Source organism: Diplotaxodon limnothrissa, linkage group LG8 (assembly GCF_057381915.1).
Source record: "Diplotaxodon limnothrissa isolate DT_005_m linkage group LG8, D_limnothrissa_male_GT1.1, whole genome shotgun sequence".
NCBI classification, from domain to species: domain Eukaryota; kingdom Metazoa; phylum Chordata; class Actinopteri; order Cichliformes; family Cichlidae; genus Diplotaxodon; species Diplotaxodon limnothrissa.
This window is the reverse complement of record NC_140603.1, coordinates 6,188,345-6,206,008: the sequence shown is the minus strand read 5'-3', so window position 1 is coordinate 6,206,008 and position 17,664 is coordinate 6,188,345. Positions and strand designations below refer to the sequence as shown.

General features: G+C 41.7%; 1 protein-coding gene across 1 annotated transcript in view; it reads right to left on the bottom strand.

Moving 5' to 3' along the window:
• myocd (myocardin) overlaps window positions 1-17,664 on the bottom strand; it is a 56,837-nt gene that overhangs the window by 8,597 nt on the left and 30,576 nt on the right. The window contains exons 2-3 of the mRNA XM_085360353.1: window positions 7,262-7,327; window positions 1,582-1,737 (exon numbers count right to left, since the gene is read on the bottom strand). Of these exons, the coding sequence (XP_085216479.1) occupies window positions 1,582-1,737; window positions 7,262-7,327 (222 nt within the window). The remainder of the gene's footprint in view (window positions 1-1,581; window positions 1,738-7,261; window positions 7,328-17,664) is intronic.

Sequence of the window (17,664 nt, the reverse complement as noted above, 5' to 3'; positions counted from 1 at the left end):
GTTTACAAGCTATGGTGGGTCAGGCAGTTTCCAAAATTACCGGACAGAGGTTGAAACAATCACTGGGAGTGTTATGTAGGGAGATATAGAGCTTTAAGGTGAGGGGTTAATGCTGCAGGCAAAGGGGGCGGGGTGGGGGTCACAACAGCCTGGTCCTGTCACGTAGTTTTGTAGGTGGCTGATTGGAGCCAGTCAGAGCACAGACAAAAGAGGGGGGTGGGGGGGAGGATGAGCAGATAGGTCCAAACATACAGGCAGGTACGCCCACACATGTGGCAAAGGATGCACTCTACACGCACACACATCGCAGACTTCTAAAGAAAAAGGGTGGACCCAAATACAGCTGCTGTTCATCTCGATAAACGGAGATCCCTTTCTCCGGCAGAGGTATTATAAACCAGCTGACCGCAGCCTGCCGGCTCCTTTGTGCAACATGTTTACTGGAAGCTTAAGGAGGCAAACATAAAACCGCTAAAACAGCAGAGTCGAAAGAAAACTCGCTGCACTGCTAAGAACAGAGAGAGTGAGTAACATGTTGGACCCAAACAGTGTGAGATGTGAGCGGCGTGGTGGGACAGCTCCGGCCCTGCGCTTCACGCAGTGCTAAATCTTTGTTTAAGCATACACGATGCACCGAAGAGCACTCCTCAAACACTTGAGTCCATAATAGACATTTGTAAATGCTGATTGCTAAGCACCTTTTTTTTTTTTTTACATGGATTTTCTTTCTTTCTTTCTGGCTACAAACACAAATGTTCATTTTAACAGCCCTCATCCCTGTTAAGGCATTCAAATTTAATGTACAAAGAAGAATACTTTGATGCATAGGTGGTCCACTAATCAAGACCAGAATTCAAATTTTGACTTGAATAATGCATTTTGATATGCCTTACAAAGCTTGACTGATCAGAAAGATAAACAAGAACACATGGGCAGGTTGTGAAAAATGCTTGTTCAGATGGTTTATATCCCTCATATTTTGTGGTAATACCAGTGTTTTATTAATAGAAATAAGGAATAGTGATAGTAATTAATAGTTTTAGTAATTTTAGTGTTTAAAACAATTCCTCTAAAATTCCTGTGTTTCCTGAAACACTGTAATATTTTCCCAAAATAGACTTTGCTGGAGAGTGCAACATTAGCGTGGTTCACATATGCAAAAATAGACCAGGTTAAAATAAAGAGAAATATCATTGCTCATACCTATAAACTTGACTTTAGCACATGACTCTCCAGCACGAGAGAAAAACAAAAGGGGTTGTGATGCATTGAAGACTCTGATCTGTGCAGACCCTTTGAAGGTCTTATCATTTGGAATAATCCGTTTCTCCTGTTAGAAGACTAAACGATGTGACTGACGTAGCAGTGCAGTCCACTCAAGTACAATGCTCGTTTGAGTAGCTTACAGTCTGCCTCATTAATGAGTACACACAGTCTGTCAGTTAGAAGGGCCCTTTTACACAAAACAAACTCTACACCTAAACTTTAGTTCCAAACACACAAGCATATAAACGCACAGGCTAAGGCGCAGCGGGTGTTAAAGTCGGGTTACACCACGTGGCGGCGTCTCTCCACTGATACCTGTCATCGTGATGGCAGAGTCTAGGGGAATGATATTCTTTTGCACCAGCTCCATGGGCCCTGGCCTGAGAGCCAACTTCTTATTCAAGTCCTCGGCGAGCTGGGCTCGCTTTAGCCTCAGCTGGGCTTCCAGATTGGAGCCGCCTGAGGCCGGGTCTGGATAACACAGAGCAGGACCACAACATCAACGACATGGGACACACCAGGGAAACACTACACTAAAGGAGTGGAGAGTAATGAAGTACATGCTTAAAAGTATATTTTTATGTTTGCAGTTGAAAGTATACTTTGATATAATGCACTTTAGCCGTGATCACAAAGATCCTTAATCCATTTGTTTGACAGTGACTCTTATTACTTTTAAAGATTTAGATGGTCTATGTTGTCCAGAATAACTTACACCGATCATGCATAACATTATGACCACCTGCGTAATATTGCCCGGTCTGCCTTAGCCTGGTAAAACAGCCCTGACCTATTGAGGCATGGACTCCACTAGACCCCTGAAGGTGTGCTGTGGTATCTGGTACCAAGTTGTTAGCAACAGAATTTGGAGGTCAAGTCAACTCAAACCATTTTGCTTTGTGGCAGGGCGAATTACCAAAGTTTTCCCAGCAGGACATTTTCCAAAGCATCACACTGCGTCCGCTGGCTTCCCTTCTTCCCATAGTGCATCCTGGTGTTCAGCTAATCAATGCACACTCCAGACTGGGAGCCTCCCACAGGAGATGCTCTGACCCAGTCGTCTAGCCGTCACAATTCGTTCCTTCTCAGACACACTCAAATCCATACACTTGTACATTTTTCCTGCTTCTAACCAATCAACTTTGAGGACAAAATGTTCACTCGCTCCCTAATATATCCACCCCAGTAACAGGCGCCATGATAAAGAGATCATCAAAATGTTATTTACTTCACCTGTCAGAGCGAATTATGGTATGCCTGATCAGTGTATAATGACTCCAAGAGCAAGCTGTGAGAAAGCACAACTTGGCGGTTAAGCTGGCACACTTCCACTGCCCTACTTGAAAGACAAGTTAAGGTCACAAGGCTGTTTTTCAGTAGCAAAAAGATGAACGTTGCATTTTAGGAATGCACCTGCAGCACACCACGAATTCATAACAGCAGATCTGCTTTTCCTGTACGCAGAGAGATTCTGCTCATAATATTTCTACACTTTTCCTTCTTTCCTTACAGAACATTTACCTGTAACTTGATTGGGGTATTTTTATAACCACGTATGGATGACAACTGTGATATTTAAAAATATTATATCAATAATGTCAGTAATTATAAGAATATGGCAAATAACTCTTTGTGTATGCTTTGTTAATACAGACTTTAGTTTTTCGTCTTATTGTGAATGTTGTCGTTACAACACCCACAGTAACCAAAGTTATAGATGATGTTTAGAAGTAACAAACTACAATAATTTTGAAGTGATATCAGGGCTTTTTCCTCATCTGTTTATTAAATTCCAGAGTAAAATGGTCTTCCATTTAAACCTCTGTTCCCTTTTTTATCATATCATTATTAATCTACACACTTCTGCATTCAGCTGCTATCTCCACACTTCTTTTATCCTTCAATAATCAATATTTACATTTTGGATCAGCTGTAATATCAGTCCAGCTGCTTTTACTCCTAGTACAGTCTGAATACTAGAAAAATAAATGGAGAGGCTCTAATTAAAGGGTTGCAGTGGGTAAGATTTTCAACTTTCTACAATCTATCTCTGTTAAATCCTGGATAAATAATCAGGGCCAGAGCTAACCTGGCTTGGCCTACAATCTGTCCGCAGCACTTGCAGGACTGATTACCAAGCAGTGCGGAGAGCGCACCAGATCAGTTTGATTATCTGAGTCCAAGAAAGAGCAACAGCACTTATTTGGTCAAATATAATTTTAGTGGGATATTTCAGAGGGATGACATAGGATCCAGCGCCAACAAAGAAATGAATGATACTGAGCTTTGTGCTGGACAAGTTAGAGAGAGTATTAGTGTCTGATGAAAAACGGGTCTGAAATGTAATGCTTCAGAGGAAAAATGGGTTTCATCAAAATCAAGATTAATGTTCAAATATTAGGCATTTTTAAACTTTAGATAAAGCAAATATTATGCTAAAGATCTCAGTCAAAATAGACATCTATCAATCTCTGACAAAAGAAGACGAAAAAAAGGAAGAGGCAGACGTTACTAAAACAGGATGAATGAGAAAGGAAAACACAGAAAGAAGGAAGGAGCAGCATCAGGAGGTAGAGAATAAAATCTCTGGCTCTCTTCCACAGCATGTCTTTATCCTGTCTTCCTTCTCTCACCCCAACTGGTCATGGCAGATGGCCCCGCCCCTCCCTGAGCCTGGTTCTGCCGGAGGTCTCTTCCTGTTAAAAGGGAGTTTTTCCTTCCCACTATCGCCAAAGTGCTTGCTCATAGAGGGTCATATGATTGTTGGGTTTTTTTCTGTATGTATTATTCTACGGTCTACCGTACAAATATATAAAGCGTCTTGAGGCGACTGTTGTTGTGATCTGGCGCTGTATAAATATAAATAAAATTGAATTGACTTGAAAATAAGAAAGAAATATGTTAAAAGAGAGGACAATGAAGTAGATTAAGAATGATTATCATTGTATGTTAGAAGTTTTGATACTTCCAGAAAATGAAGAACATAAAGAGCAAAAAAAAGAAAAATATTCAACACAGACAAATTCTGAACTCAAAAAGGGGAGGGACAGGAAAAAAGGTAAATTTAATTCAATTTAATTATATTTGTATAGGACCGAATCACAACACAGTTCTGTATAATTGTAAGGCAAAGACCCTACAATAATACAGAGAAACTCCCACAATCAGATGACCCCTTATGAGTAAGCACTTGGCGACAGTGGGAAGGAAAAACTCCCTTTTAACAGGAAGAAAGCTCTGGCAGATCCAGACTCATCTGCAGTGGGGGTTGGGGGTGAAGGGATGTTAAAATAAAAAAACAAAAAAACAAAAACAATGTTGGGAGCATGAAAAGGAGCAGAAAAGAAGAAAAAAGAGATTCGATTTGAGTAGAAGGAAAAACACTGAGGTGGGTAATACAGATGATCCGCTGTGGCTGCACGCCCCATTCCTCTGAGAGAGAGTGGAGAAGCATCAGCTGCTGTCATGGTCACGTCGGCGTTATCGTCTGTTTAGAACTTGGCCTGATGCGACTGCGCTGGTCTAATGTAACATGATCGGGTGAGTCTGAAGCTCACTTTTAAACATACAGTGCTCTTTAAACCTACTGCAGTACATTTAACTGCTGACTGTCATGCGTAAACACTACACAGAGAGGTTTGGTGCATTAGCTGGAATGATTCCTTTTGTGGTTCCATCCACTGAGGATTAAAGTCCTTCTGCTGTGGAAATGAACATTTTAAAGCAACAGAGAGCACAGTAAACCTGCAGCTACGGGCCTGTTATCTTTATGGGGAAATATTAGATTGTATGTGTGTGTCAAGTCAGACCTGTGGCCAGCAGGCAGACAGTGTGTGCTCCCATGCAGGCCACATGCCAGTCGGGCCCGAGAGGCCGTGGCGGATTCTTGAATAGTCTAATAAACACCAGATGTTCCCTGGGTAATATATACACAGACCCTGTGCCGTGTCCATCTCCCCCGAGCAGGAATAACACAGCCAGGCAGAGTCAACCAGCATCTGAGGGATCACATCGACAGCAGCAGAAGCGGCAGTCGCAGGAGGAGGAGGACGTTGTGCCCTCCTCAGAAATGCCGGATTTTTTTTTGGGAGGACGGATGATGTTTTGAAGAACGATAAGACATCTAGTGTGTGGGTGTATGACAAACAGCACAAATACGAGTCCTTGCAACGTCTCTCAGATCTGCACCACCGCCTGCAATCAAGAGATAAACAGCCAATTGAAATTTCTTTTTTAAAAGAGTGCTTGGAGCCCTGCTGGCCAATTGTGTTTCTCGTTGCTGCCTTATCTGTGACAGACTCCTAGAAACTGATAGGGGCTCGCCGGGCCCCTGGATTCCGTTCCCCCGCACACTTACCAGAGGTTTATCTTGAGGCTGGAGCCTCTGTGAAATGGCGAACGGTGCCAGACATATCATTCAACAAATCCCCAGCCTGTAGTCCAGGTCACCCGGTCCCCTTGTTGTTTCTACATGCAAGGAATCGAGGGGGGGACAAAACCAGCTTGCTTGCATGGCTCACTAATTCCATGTTTCCCGAGATGACTTACGAGATGCTTTAAAGTAACAGGAATAGATAAAAATCTCGATTTTATGAGTAGCTGTCTGCTGTGTTGTAATGTCGCACACTAAACAAACTACTTTCTCATGAATATTTGAAATTTATCTCTCGCGTGGCGTGTGTTGGCAGTCACAGCTAACCCGAAAAGCTGCAAACATCCACTAAGCTGACCTGAAGAAAAGGAGGGAACATCAATCGCAGCAAGGGTGAAGATTTAAGAGGTTGCTCAGTACAGTCAGGTCTATGTGTTCTCATCACTATGACTTACGTGCTCTTAAAAGCACAAAGCCTCTTTATTGTAAATGCGGCCTGCACGCTCAGTTGTTGTGTTTGGGCATGCCTCTCAGCGCCGGGCTGTAAACAGGTGCCACCTCTTGTGAATCTGGCCTCCTAAGCTGTTTCTTCTGAGGCCGAATGTCCTCTTCCAGCACAAGAGCATTCCTCGGCGGTCACTTACAATCTTGTCTGCCTGTTCTCGGGCTGCAGCCACTATCTGGCCGTCTCTTTCTCCTCTGCTCTGTAGCATAAAGCCACCTGCTTTCCTTGGTTCTGGATTTATTCATCTCCACTATCTAGATATGTGCTTTGTTGTGTTTTTGCTGCCTGTTTCATTTTGCTTTCTCTCTTTAATACGGCTGGATTCATGTTACACGTCCATCAGTAACATATATGTACTGTGAAAAATTGTCCATGAGACTGTGGATCTCTTTCTTTTTGTCTCTCTTTTGACTAACAGCTGGTATCTGTTTTTATAGTTTTCATTTCAGGCCTACATCTAACTATTTTTTTTCCCTTTTCTCTTTAAATGTCAAGCAGTATGTCAGACTCAAGGATCCGATGCATGTGAAACTCGGGCAGTTGGTGCTTCTCACAACCTCATTCCTGGATTTTCAAAATAATACTGATTGAGCCAAGGGGACCTAGGGCAAATTTGAAAAATGCAGTAACTGCTCATATTTCCCACAGTGAACTGCGCCATCCACCACACACCCGAGGACAAAGCACACAATATTTGTTTTTTCACTGCTCTAAATTATTGAAAAAAAAAACCCAAATTAATTAAAAACAGTTTTAAAGCTCACTAATATTTTTGTTGGTAATGGAACAAGTCTAATGTTAAAGGAGTGCCTCACATAAATGAATGTAAAAAATTCAGTTACCTATCAACCTCGTATTTGCATGGAAGCAGAACACTCATTTATCTTTTGGACAGATAAAACCTACATTATTTTAACAGCTAGACAGTCAGGGGAACTGACCTTTCACCTCTGTATCTAATTGCTAATTGGGACAAGTGTGATAAGTTGACATGCTTGAGTTTCTCACACTTTTTCCCTCTGACTGTCTGACTCACACTTAAGTCTGAAAGCATGTAAGTACATGTGTGTGTGTGTGTTTGGATGTGCAGCAGCTCCATGTTGGAAGGTGTTACTCACGAGGCATGATGCCTTGGTCTGCCAGCTGCTCTCGTGTCCTCCTCTGCTGAAGTCTTAACTGTAGGACTAAAGTTGGGGGTAGGAGGAGGAAGAGGAGGACAGATAAAGAGCGAAGGTGAGAAAGAGGTATGGAGAGACAGGAGAGGGACAGAGAAAAAGCAGGAAGAGGCTGAGAATACAAGCCATTTAAATCGGTATTTCAGAATGAAACTTAAAGTCGAATTAGCATAGTTTTACTCTGTCTGTGGGCTGGAATGAAAAGCTACCAGCATTCAATTTGTAGTCATTGAACAGATGCACATGGACACATACGTATGTGCACATATGCATACAGAAAACACACACAAAACAGCGCAGCTTGCTCACAAATATTTCTGTGAGCAGGATGTAGGGAATGATAAACACAGCTCCTGGCTTTTAAACAGATCTGCTCTGCAGTGTGTGGTCCACAGCATGTGCACACGTTTCACTGTGCCCTGCATGTGTGTGTGTGTGGGGGGGGGAGTCTAGGTGGGAGTTTAAGGTCATAAACATAGAAACTCCTCAATGTCTGTTGGTTGAGTGCGTCTGTGATTTTGTTGCTTTCTCTTTCTTTCTCTGTCTGTGTGTGTTTTCCCTCCCCAGTATTATCTGAAGGTCTCCCGGTCAGATCCTGGATCCGACACATAAGTATGAAATGTTCCCTTTTCCCTGCACGGTCCTAATCATTTTCTGTCTCCCCTATTGTTAATTATCTCACTCAGGTGGTTTATATTCACGCAGCTCTGGCTGCAATCACACGTTTTATGAATTTCTTCCAGCCTTCCAGCTTTGATGTCATGTAACAACTTTCTTAACAGTTTGACTGTGTGTCAGCGAGCTCAGGCACCACATCACAGGTCTCTCATGGGAGAGCACCTCAATTATGTAATATCAGGCCCTTCCCTTCATCTGACATCTGCTTTCGTTTACAGCGAGGGGGTCGTGACCTGCCGGTCGCGACATCCCAAAGAGCAAATGAAGGCATTAGTTGCCGATTGGAAGCTTACCAAAACATGTAACCGATACAATTTCTGACAAGGAAAAATGAGCACTTTCCTGCATGCAAATGTTGTCTCTTCTTTTTTAAGACCAGGTGACAGATGGAATGTAACTATAGCTAAATGATTTTTTATTCAACAAGCTTGCACTCATTTGAATCTAAAAATAACAGTTTAAGTTGAACAGTACTGAGGGTAGCTAAGTCCTTGTAAAAGCAACATTTTCGTTTTAAAATTTAGCACCGCCAGTAAGCCAGTAATGTAACAGTAACCCTTAAAGCATTCATTTATACTTATGCTATGAATCTATGTAGTTAAATGTAGCCTACGCAAGTAGCTTTGCCAGAATTTACCAAAAACACGTGACATAAAAGTTACAAATGGACGTTGTATTTTGAGTCAAAAAAGTATTTGTTCCCCAAGGAAAACATGGCTGAGGAGGGATTTTGGCCCACTCCTTTTTATAGAAACTCTTTTTTTTCTTGGCTGCTGCACGGCAGCTCAAAGCTTCAGCTCCCTCTACAGAATTTCGGTAGGATTGAGGTTCGGAGACTCCACGAACATTATCAGAGTTATGGCTGAGGGAAGGACGTTCTTGTCTAAGATTTTGTGATACACGGCCATCGGTTGGCCCTTCAATGTGTTGAAGTTGTCCTCCACCCTTAGCAGAACAAGAGCCCCAGAACATAATGCTTCCACCTCCATGCTCGACTGTGGGGATGATGTTCTTTCTGTTATCCTCTCATCCTCCAAACACAGCAGGTACAGTTGATGCTAAAAAAAAAGAGCTTGACTGTAGTTTCATCTGACCACAGCGCTGTCTCCCACGCCTTCTTTGCATCATTTAGGCGTTCACAGGCCTGTGCATGCGTGTTCTTGAGCAGGGGCCCCTTGCAGACGCTGCAAGATTTCAGCCCATTATGGCGTAGTGTGTTACTAATAGTATTTTTTTGGTGACTGTGGTCCAACCGTCTTCATATTATTAACAAGCTTCTCCTGTGCAGCTTCACCTCATGAGACAAGATCCTGCATGGAGCTTCAGACTGAGGGTGACTGATGATGTTTTTATATTTCTTCCAACAGTTGCCACCATCTCATCAAGCTTCTTGGTGATGGTCTTGTAGCCCATTCCACCCATGTGTCCCTGTCTAGGGACCCTGTCCAGGGACACGTGGCAGCTCTTTGGTCTTGACCATGGTGGTGGAGAGGTTAGAATGGAAGAAATTGATTCTGTGACAAGTGTAATCTATACACGTAATGCGCTGAGATCAGACTGATTACAATCTGTGGGAACCAGAATTCTGTCTAGATCGTAGGGGATCAAATACTTATTTCACTCAGTAACTTGCTATTTTTATGCATTGTGTTTTTTCTGGATTTTTGGTTGATATTCTGTCTCGATTAAAATGACAGTCGTGAAAATTAAAGACTGTCCATTTGTTTGTAGGTGAGGAAACTTACAAATTTAGTAAGGGATCAAATAATTATTCCCCCTTCTATATATGCTTTAGAAAAAGGGCTTTAAAAAATAAAATAATTTCATTGTCAGACAAAAGACAGAATAACTGTTATTGTGAGCTGAAGAAACTTCCTCTTTGATTTTTTCTCTTCAAAAGCAGATAACCTGTGAAACTTTTAGGAGAGAGTTATACGCCTGAAACATTTGTCAGAGATCAAATATGAACAAATTTGATTTAAACACAGCATTATATGTATTCATAAAAATTAACAACAAACAAAATGAACAATGAACAAAATGACTTACGGAAATCAATGCGCTATCCAAACATCATGTCATGATACCGGGCTAACGTAACAATCAGCCTGAACAGCCTGAATCTGGTCGTACGTGCCAATTTTGTCTCTAATTTTCTTGGAAAAAGCCAGGTGAAACATCAGCTGCTCTTTATTATGTTCACTGACAGGTTATCAATAATTGTGCTTGGAAAAGCACAGCAGCTGCCATGTAATCTGCTCTTTCTCCCCAAAAGCTTTGCTGAGACCAAAGACTCGCTTGTCCTGATTGCAGAGTATACATGTTATAGAAAGTGGGCCAGAGCCAAGCTATGTAATCACAGATCACTGAACCATACTACGCCTCTCTGAATGTTGACTTTGAAACTGAAGACACTTGTTTTAACTTGGGCTTTCTTGACAATAAAGGACAGACAAACCCAATTTTTCAGATTTATAGTGCAAATAAATTGTCATTTGGCTTTGGTTTGCACCAGTGAAGTGCTGATAATTGCACAAGCCAGTTGAGTGATACTGTGATTTATTGTTCTGTGCCTCACACACTCACAGCCACCGCACTGAAGAAAGAACAAAAAAACAAAACAAGATAATAATAACACCTCACTTTTACACTTAAGCTCCAACACTGGTTGCATTTGTTACATGAATCCTCCTGAACTTTCCCTTAGTGCAATCAGGAATGTGTTCACGACAGATATATGGGTGTAACTGTATAACTTGTAATAAACAGGTATTCCTAAATGAAGTATTACGTTTATTTTAGTCTAATACCTCTGCATAAAGTGAAAATCCACCTTAAAACACAACTGGCATATTTTATTTCTACGGTCTTGGACAGTTGGAGTCAGGTTTGCGAATGCGAGCCAGGACCTGTGTGGAGGAGAGCCAACGCTCCACCATTAAGGTACAGTTTCTGGAGCGGCTCCATTGACAGTGAGTCATAGTGAAGAGTGGGGTAATAAGGACATTTGGATGTATGTTGAAGAAGGCGAAAAAAAATCTCACTTGCGTTCAGAAACACAGGTAAGTGCTTTTATGTGTCGCCAGACTGCAAATCATCGTCAGCAGAGCGTGTTGTGGGGTAGTCTCTCATTTCGTAACTTATTACCAACTTTGTCAGAAGAGACAAGAATTCTGCTGCAATTTTACCTGGTGACACGTTCGTTATAGCACAGCATTATAAATGCAAGATGAGACTAATTTAGTGCTAGTGTAGTGCAGCATTTAACATTAGAGATTTACTAAAAGAGAAGCAAAAGTGTTTTTTTCTACAAAAAAAGTAAAAGTGTTTTTTAAAATGTTATTGTAGGTTATTATAGCAAATTGTTGTTTTTTTTTTTTATATCATTTAACTAGTGATTCTTACTTACAGCCTATTCTGATCACTTATTGAATAATACTTCAAAATAACTGTTGCAATTAGCGCCTGGAGGAGTCTCATGAAGGCTCTAGAACAGCGATAATTTCTTCAGTACGGACTTTCCTAAACAAAGAATAAACCCACAAATTTTGTCATGTGACTGCCTGCATGGTATGCTTATCCATTTAGTGCAGACTGCTGGTTCCTCCTGTTTTTTTTAAGCTAAGTTAATAATTTCTTTTTTGTTGTTGTTTATTTTGTTCTTTTTTTTGCTGTGGGTCAGATGGATTTTTTTATTTTTTATAGATGACACCGGTGGAGTGAAAGGCTTATTCTGCTTTTAACTGATAAACTCACAGATCATATTTCAAACGTGACAAATACCACATCAAATGTTTGCCAGCTCAGAAAAGAACATCAAACTAAGTTTCCTGTTTTACTATTTCGATTTTCTCGGTGATCCAGGTTGAAAACATCCAGCGTGTTTATGTTTTATACATTTGGGATCAGAAGTGAAAATGGGTCTGAAATAGTTATATATTAAAGACAGCACATGTATGCACTGCTGATTTACATATGGTTAACATGTGGCACTGCATTTGACGTCTCTGTCATAATATTATGCAATGGCCTTGAGCTTAAGAGCATGGACTGTGGTCATTTGAGCTCTAAATCAAATCAGCATGAGAACTCGTCAGTACCTCACACACTCAGATTCGGCGCTCCGTGGGGAGCACTTAAATGAGATCTTTATCTTTCCTTTTAGCTTCAACCATGCGGTAGCAGTTCCCATGGCTTTGATTAGTTTGATTGTCATTTAAGCATGGTGCATAGGAGTGACAATTGCTGTGTAGTGTAAGTCAACGTACTTCATGTTAAAGAAACTGTAAATCCTTGACAGCAGATCATCTTCGACTTCCCCCTGCCATCAGCAGTTATCACAGAGACATTTACGGGCAATTTTACTTCGCTTACGCACAACATTTCACTCATGCGCTCATAAATGAGCTCAAGCAGTCGCTTTTATCAGGCGGCATTAACTCCTGTGACTGTAATATCAAGCAAACTTTGGCATAAGGACAATATCTCTACATCTGTGTTGTATTATAACAAGCTATAGCACAAGGGTTAGAGCAACACAGACCCTGAGCAACCTTCATGAAAAGCCTTATGCTGCTTTTGAATCCAGCCTCTCATGCTCCCCAGAGCACCGGGGGTCATTTCCCACCCTACTGATGTGCTCTAAACAAATCAAAGGAAAAGCATCATTTAGCCTGCCATTTCTGGAACGCAATTACAGCTCACAGGCACACTGGAGGTAGCAACCAGAGCCACTACAGCCACCGCTTTGAAGCAGCTGCTTTTTGAGTGTAGAACAAGCTGAACAGCTACGATCAGTTGCAATTTCCTCAGGGAGGTGGCAGTGTTGCTCAGACTACAAACACACTGAAAACACACACGTGCGAGCTTAGACAAAGTATGTTCAAACTAAGGAAAGTGCGTGTGGGAATAAGAAAGTGACGGAATTAAGGAGTCTGTGTACGTGAAGGAGACAGATGGATACAAATCCCCAACATCTGATGTGTATTAGAAGGAGTTTAAGTCAGTGCTGTAGTCCAGACCCTTCCTCCCGCTTTGATATACTCAGGTACACGCAGCTTCCAATGCAGCCATATTTAGATAACCTTTGACCTCTAATCTCTTTTTATCAAAGCCTGAAAACGACAGTGTCTGACTGGCTTTCCTCAGCAGCAGCAGAGGGTTAGTGACTGGGACTGAACAAGTGCACTAACCTGTCTGAAACATCATTCTCTCTCGTGTCATTTACAAGGAGTTTGATGGACATCACGTCTGTAAATCCATCATACTGTGACAGAGTGATGGGAAGCTTTCTGACTCACGCCGACCTCGCTCTGCTATTCCTTGTGCCATCACATGCCAGCACTGTGTATTACACACACCTGTCACTCGGCTGCTGTTACTGAGGAGCACATTCTGAGTATCAACACAACTCATCCGCGAAGACAGACGAATGACACAACGTACGGAGAATTGTTTTCAAATGCTGTTGGCAGACAAACTGTTTGTGCGGCTTCTGAGAATAAACACAGCTGTACACAGAAAGTGTTCATAAGTTGTGACAGAACAGAGAAGCAATAAAAGTCACGTTTCAGTCATCACTGGACTTACCCGATCTAAACTTGCTTCGTATTAGTATGGAGTGTTCAGAGCCCAGAAGAGTCATAATGCTTACAGTACAGTTCCAGTGTTCAAAAGTTGCAAAATAGCCACGCACACTCAAGAAGCAGTGACACTTTGACCCCGACCTCTGAACCCCACACTGAGACGAGACCCAGAGCTGACCCAGCCTGGCTCATCAACAGATCTAGAGGAAAAGTGGCACAGCAAAAAAAAAAAACCAAAACAAAACAAACACTGGCTTTCCTGTCTTTCTCTCAGCCAGCGTGCACACCACCAGCAGCAGCCTTCCACTCTGCCTGCTGCTTTCTCTTCTCCGCTCACTCTCCCCCCGGTAGCTGATGTGGGAGTGTGTCTGTGAGTCTGTGGGCCTGAGAAAGCTTTGGTCCCATCTAGCTGTGAGATCTGAGCAGGGCCAGGGACAGCAGAGAGAGATATGCCCTGCTCTGGGAGTGGCTAGGCGGCCAGGGTTTCCTCCAAGCCCCGCCTGTCAGAGCCCAGGGGCAGGACAGGGTTTGGCTGATGATTTCTTCCTCCCTTGCCACCAGTGTAAATATATCAGCCTATCAGCCTTGTTGACTGTCATTAGAGAGGAGAGAGGGGGAGTTAGATGGGGAGGGAAATATCAAGATAGAGGAGCAGATAACGAAGTAGCAGTACAGCCAGGAGGAAGAAAGCGAGAAAAGCAGGAGTGGCAACAAGTTTCACTGGAGTATTCAATTCTTGTGTAATAAATAGAATGCATAAAAGCAATATTCAATAAACTTGTGATACAAATGTAGCAGTATAATCAGACTGGAAACACACGCTAGAAGACCAAGTGGGCTTTACACACACAGAGGAAACAAACAATGTGGACAATGTACAATAAATAAAAGTATTAATGGCTGCCACATTTTTTTAAAAACTTTAAACAGATATTGTCTGAAAACCTGATTACTTATCATTTATTTTCCTCACAGTGACTGAACTGCAGAAAGTAGCAAGTAGTTCTTGTACTAAGCCTCACTGAACTTTATTTTAAGGTGATGGTTAACAATTGTTTGGCAAGAAATGAGTGACTCGTAAGACAGAAGTCTAACATAACTCGAGATTCTCTTCCAAATATGTTTACATTTTTTCAGCAAACACAGCCTCAATAAACCAACATGTAGGTAAATAAAAGACAAATTTAGCTTAATTAAATCCATTATCCAACAATCTGTTAGGCCCAGAAACACTGACCACACCACACAACCAATGCTACAATGGAAACACAAAAATATGTAGGAATGTTTCCTATTTAAATCCAAGAAAGTGGAAAGAAATCCTTCATTTCTTAACAGGGCTTTTATTGTGAAACATTTTCAGGAAGCTGGTAAATAATCGTTTGTGGCAACTTTGACTACAACTCCATCTGAAATGCTGGGTTTCAACTGAATACTCGTTTATACTTTAAAAAATACTGTATATGTCAGTTGTGAAAACACTTTGATTTGAAGTCCAGAGTGTATGACTTTCCAGTCACATTCAAGCCAAATTACTTCACACAGTGCTAATTAGGCTAATCAAGCACAGACAGACCAGTATCGATACATTTTATGCCCAGTAATGATGACTGATTTGCCAGAGCAGCGTAGGGGAGGGACTGAACAGCATGAATATGACAGCTGCAAAAGTTTATGGTGTCACTGTGACTTTAAGTATTTAAAGAAGTGTGTCGTACAGCTTTCTCTGTCTCCTTTCAGATTTTTTTCAAGGTGAACTTTGACCTCGGGCACTAACAATAGTAGTATATTATTGTGACATTTGAAAATTACCCATAACAACTGCTGGTAATATAAAGTTTTACCGATTTTCACATTTGCTTTGGCCTGGACGTTAACCCAGCTAACATTAAATCATCTACAACTACACAAAATTTGAAAATTGTGGACACTAAACAGACAAACAAACATAACCAATTACTTACATCCTCTCTTAAGGGGGGAAAATAATACCACTGTAATGCAAAAGTCGCTATTTACAGTATGTGAAGGAGCAGACTCTGAGGAGGATTTAAAGCATGTTCTGAGTAACATTATTTATTTTGCAGCTTTAAATTTGAATAATTTTCAGACTTCTGAAACCATGAGATATACAAACAGGCGTCCCTTGTAAATGAGACATGCCTGCCTCAACAACAGCAACACTGATGACCACTGAAACTGTCTAGCATTTAAAATAAACCTCTCTGAGCTACTTGTCTTGACTTTTTGTACAATCACTGAGTTTGCTCAGTCACACAGCAGTTTATATTATATTCTCCTGTCCTCAACATGTGATCCCCACCACATAGCACGTTCTCCTCTGAGGGCAGCCTTCGCCAACTGCTGCCCCACCGGGTGCAGAGCCTCCTAAACCTCTGTCGACATTGGACGTCGGCTGGACACATCGAGGATTTCACCGTTGCTGTTTATCCTTAGATTTGAATGGAAAGTTATATGGAATATGATCCGGAGCATGAAAAGAAAAACACCAGGAGCAGTGAAGGTGTGCAAGGGTCCAGAAAATATACTCTTTCATTTCTTAACAGGGATTTTATTGTAAAATATTAACAAGCATTGTCATTTTAGTTTGTTTATTACTAGCAAATTATTCTGTATTATAATATGATGATTCAAAAGAATTCGTTTTTAAGAAAACTCTCGCCTCCTTTTGACCCTTTCTCTTTGTATCCCCCTATTTATAGGCTTTTCTCCACCTCAACTTTGGCTAGAAAGTTATTTTTCCATTAATTTCCCACCCTGCCCGTTTTCAGTTTGCTAAATAGAGAGAATACCAAAGACAAGTGTGTGATTACTACAGGCCTTTTCTCCACACTGTGTAAAAACTGCAGCGAAAGAGGGCTAATCAGTCATTGAAAGCTTTTTTCCAGCAACAGCTCAGTGCTTCTGCCTCGCTACTATCCATTTTAATCTCTTCACACCATAAACACTGCTTGGTTTTTGTTGCCGAAGAGCCCCTGCACACACCAGTGAGATGCGCACACCAAAACACGCAATAATTTAAGGTAATAAATGATACGGTCTATCTGTTTGCTGTTAGCCCATGTGCCTGACGTGTGCTGGAGTGAGCTCCAAGAAAGCCATAGGATTCTCAAGTCAAATATTTACATAGAAGCTCCTCGGGCTGTAAATCTATCCCCGACATTCGCAGGTACATTTGTCTTGCGAGTACGCTGAATGAACACAGGTGCACGCACACCGACACGCACACACGAACCGGTCCCGTCTTAATTAGCAGGTGAAAGTGCTTAAAGGGAAGTTCTGTCAGAGGGTTTGACAGTGTACACACAGTGTCTCAGACAGATTCCTGAGGAGGTCACCCAGCCCTGGCTTAATCCTCCCCTTTAATTGGGGCCTATGTCAGCGGATGTGACAAGTCTCATCTGAACTGTCTGGAAGCGCACGTGTGTTTGTGTGTGTTTCAGCGTGTGCGATAAAAGCACTAAGAGAGCAGATGATCACACTCATACAGCCGTGAGACAGTTCTGAGTGCATATTTTTTACATTATATACAATAAGAATGCAGCAGAGTGTGTGTTGATGGTCGGCTTTTTCTTTTCTGTGATGCATATTTCAACAATGTTTCTCTGATGCAATTACTCAAATGTCTGTGCCTGGAGCATAAGGCAAGAGAAACTGTTTATTGGCCAACTGTGCAGACATGTAGATCAAAAAATGACTGTTAGTGTTTTGGGTGATTTCTTGTGTTTTAGATAACGCAGATGTGACTCGCAAAAATGGCCAAACTGGACACAATGTAATAAAAATTACATCTAGTACAAACAGTTATTACACACGACGTGTCTGGACATTTTTTAACGACATCGTCACATTGTCTTTTCCACCAGTTCCAGTAAATGATGAATCAGTGGTCTGTAGGAGCCCCTTCTGCTGATAGGAGCAGTCGCATCGTATTTTAAATGCTTGGAATATCTCCTGTCAAATGCCATCTGTGGAATCCAGCTGTCCTGCAGCCATTTGCCTGACAGAATGTCACAGGAGGAAGTGTACTAGAATGCGCTGTCCAGTGTGAATGCAACATGT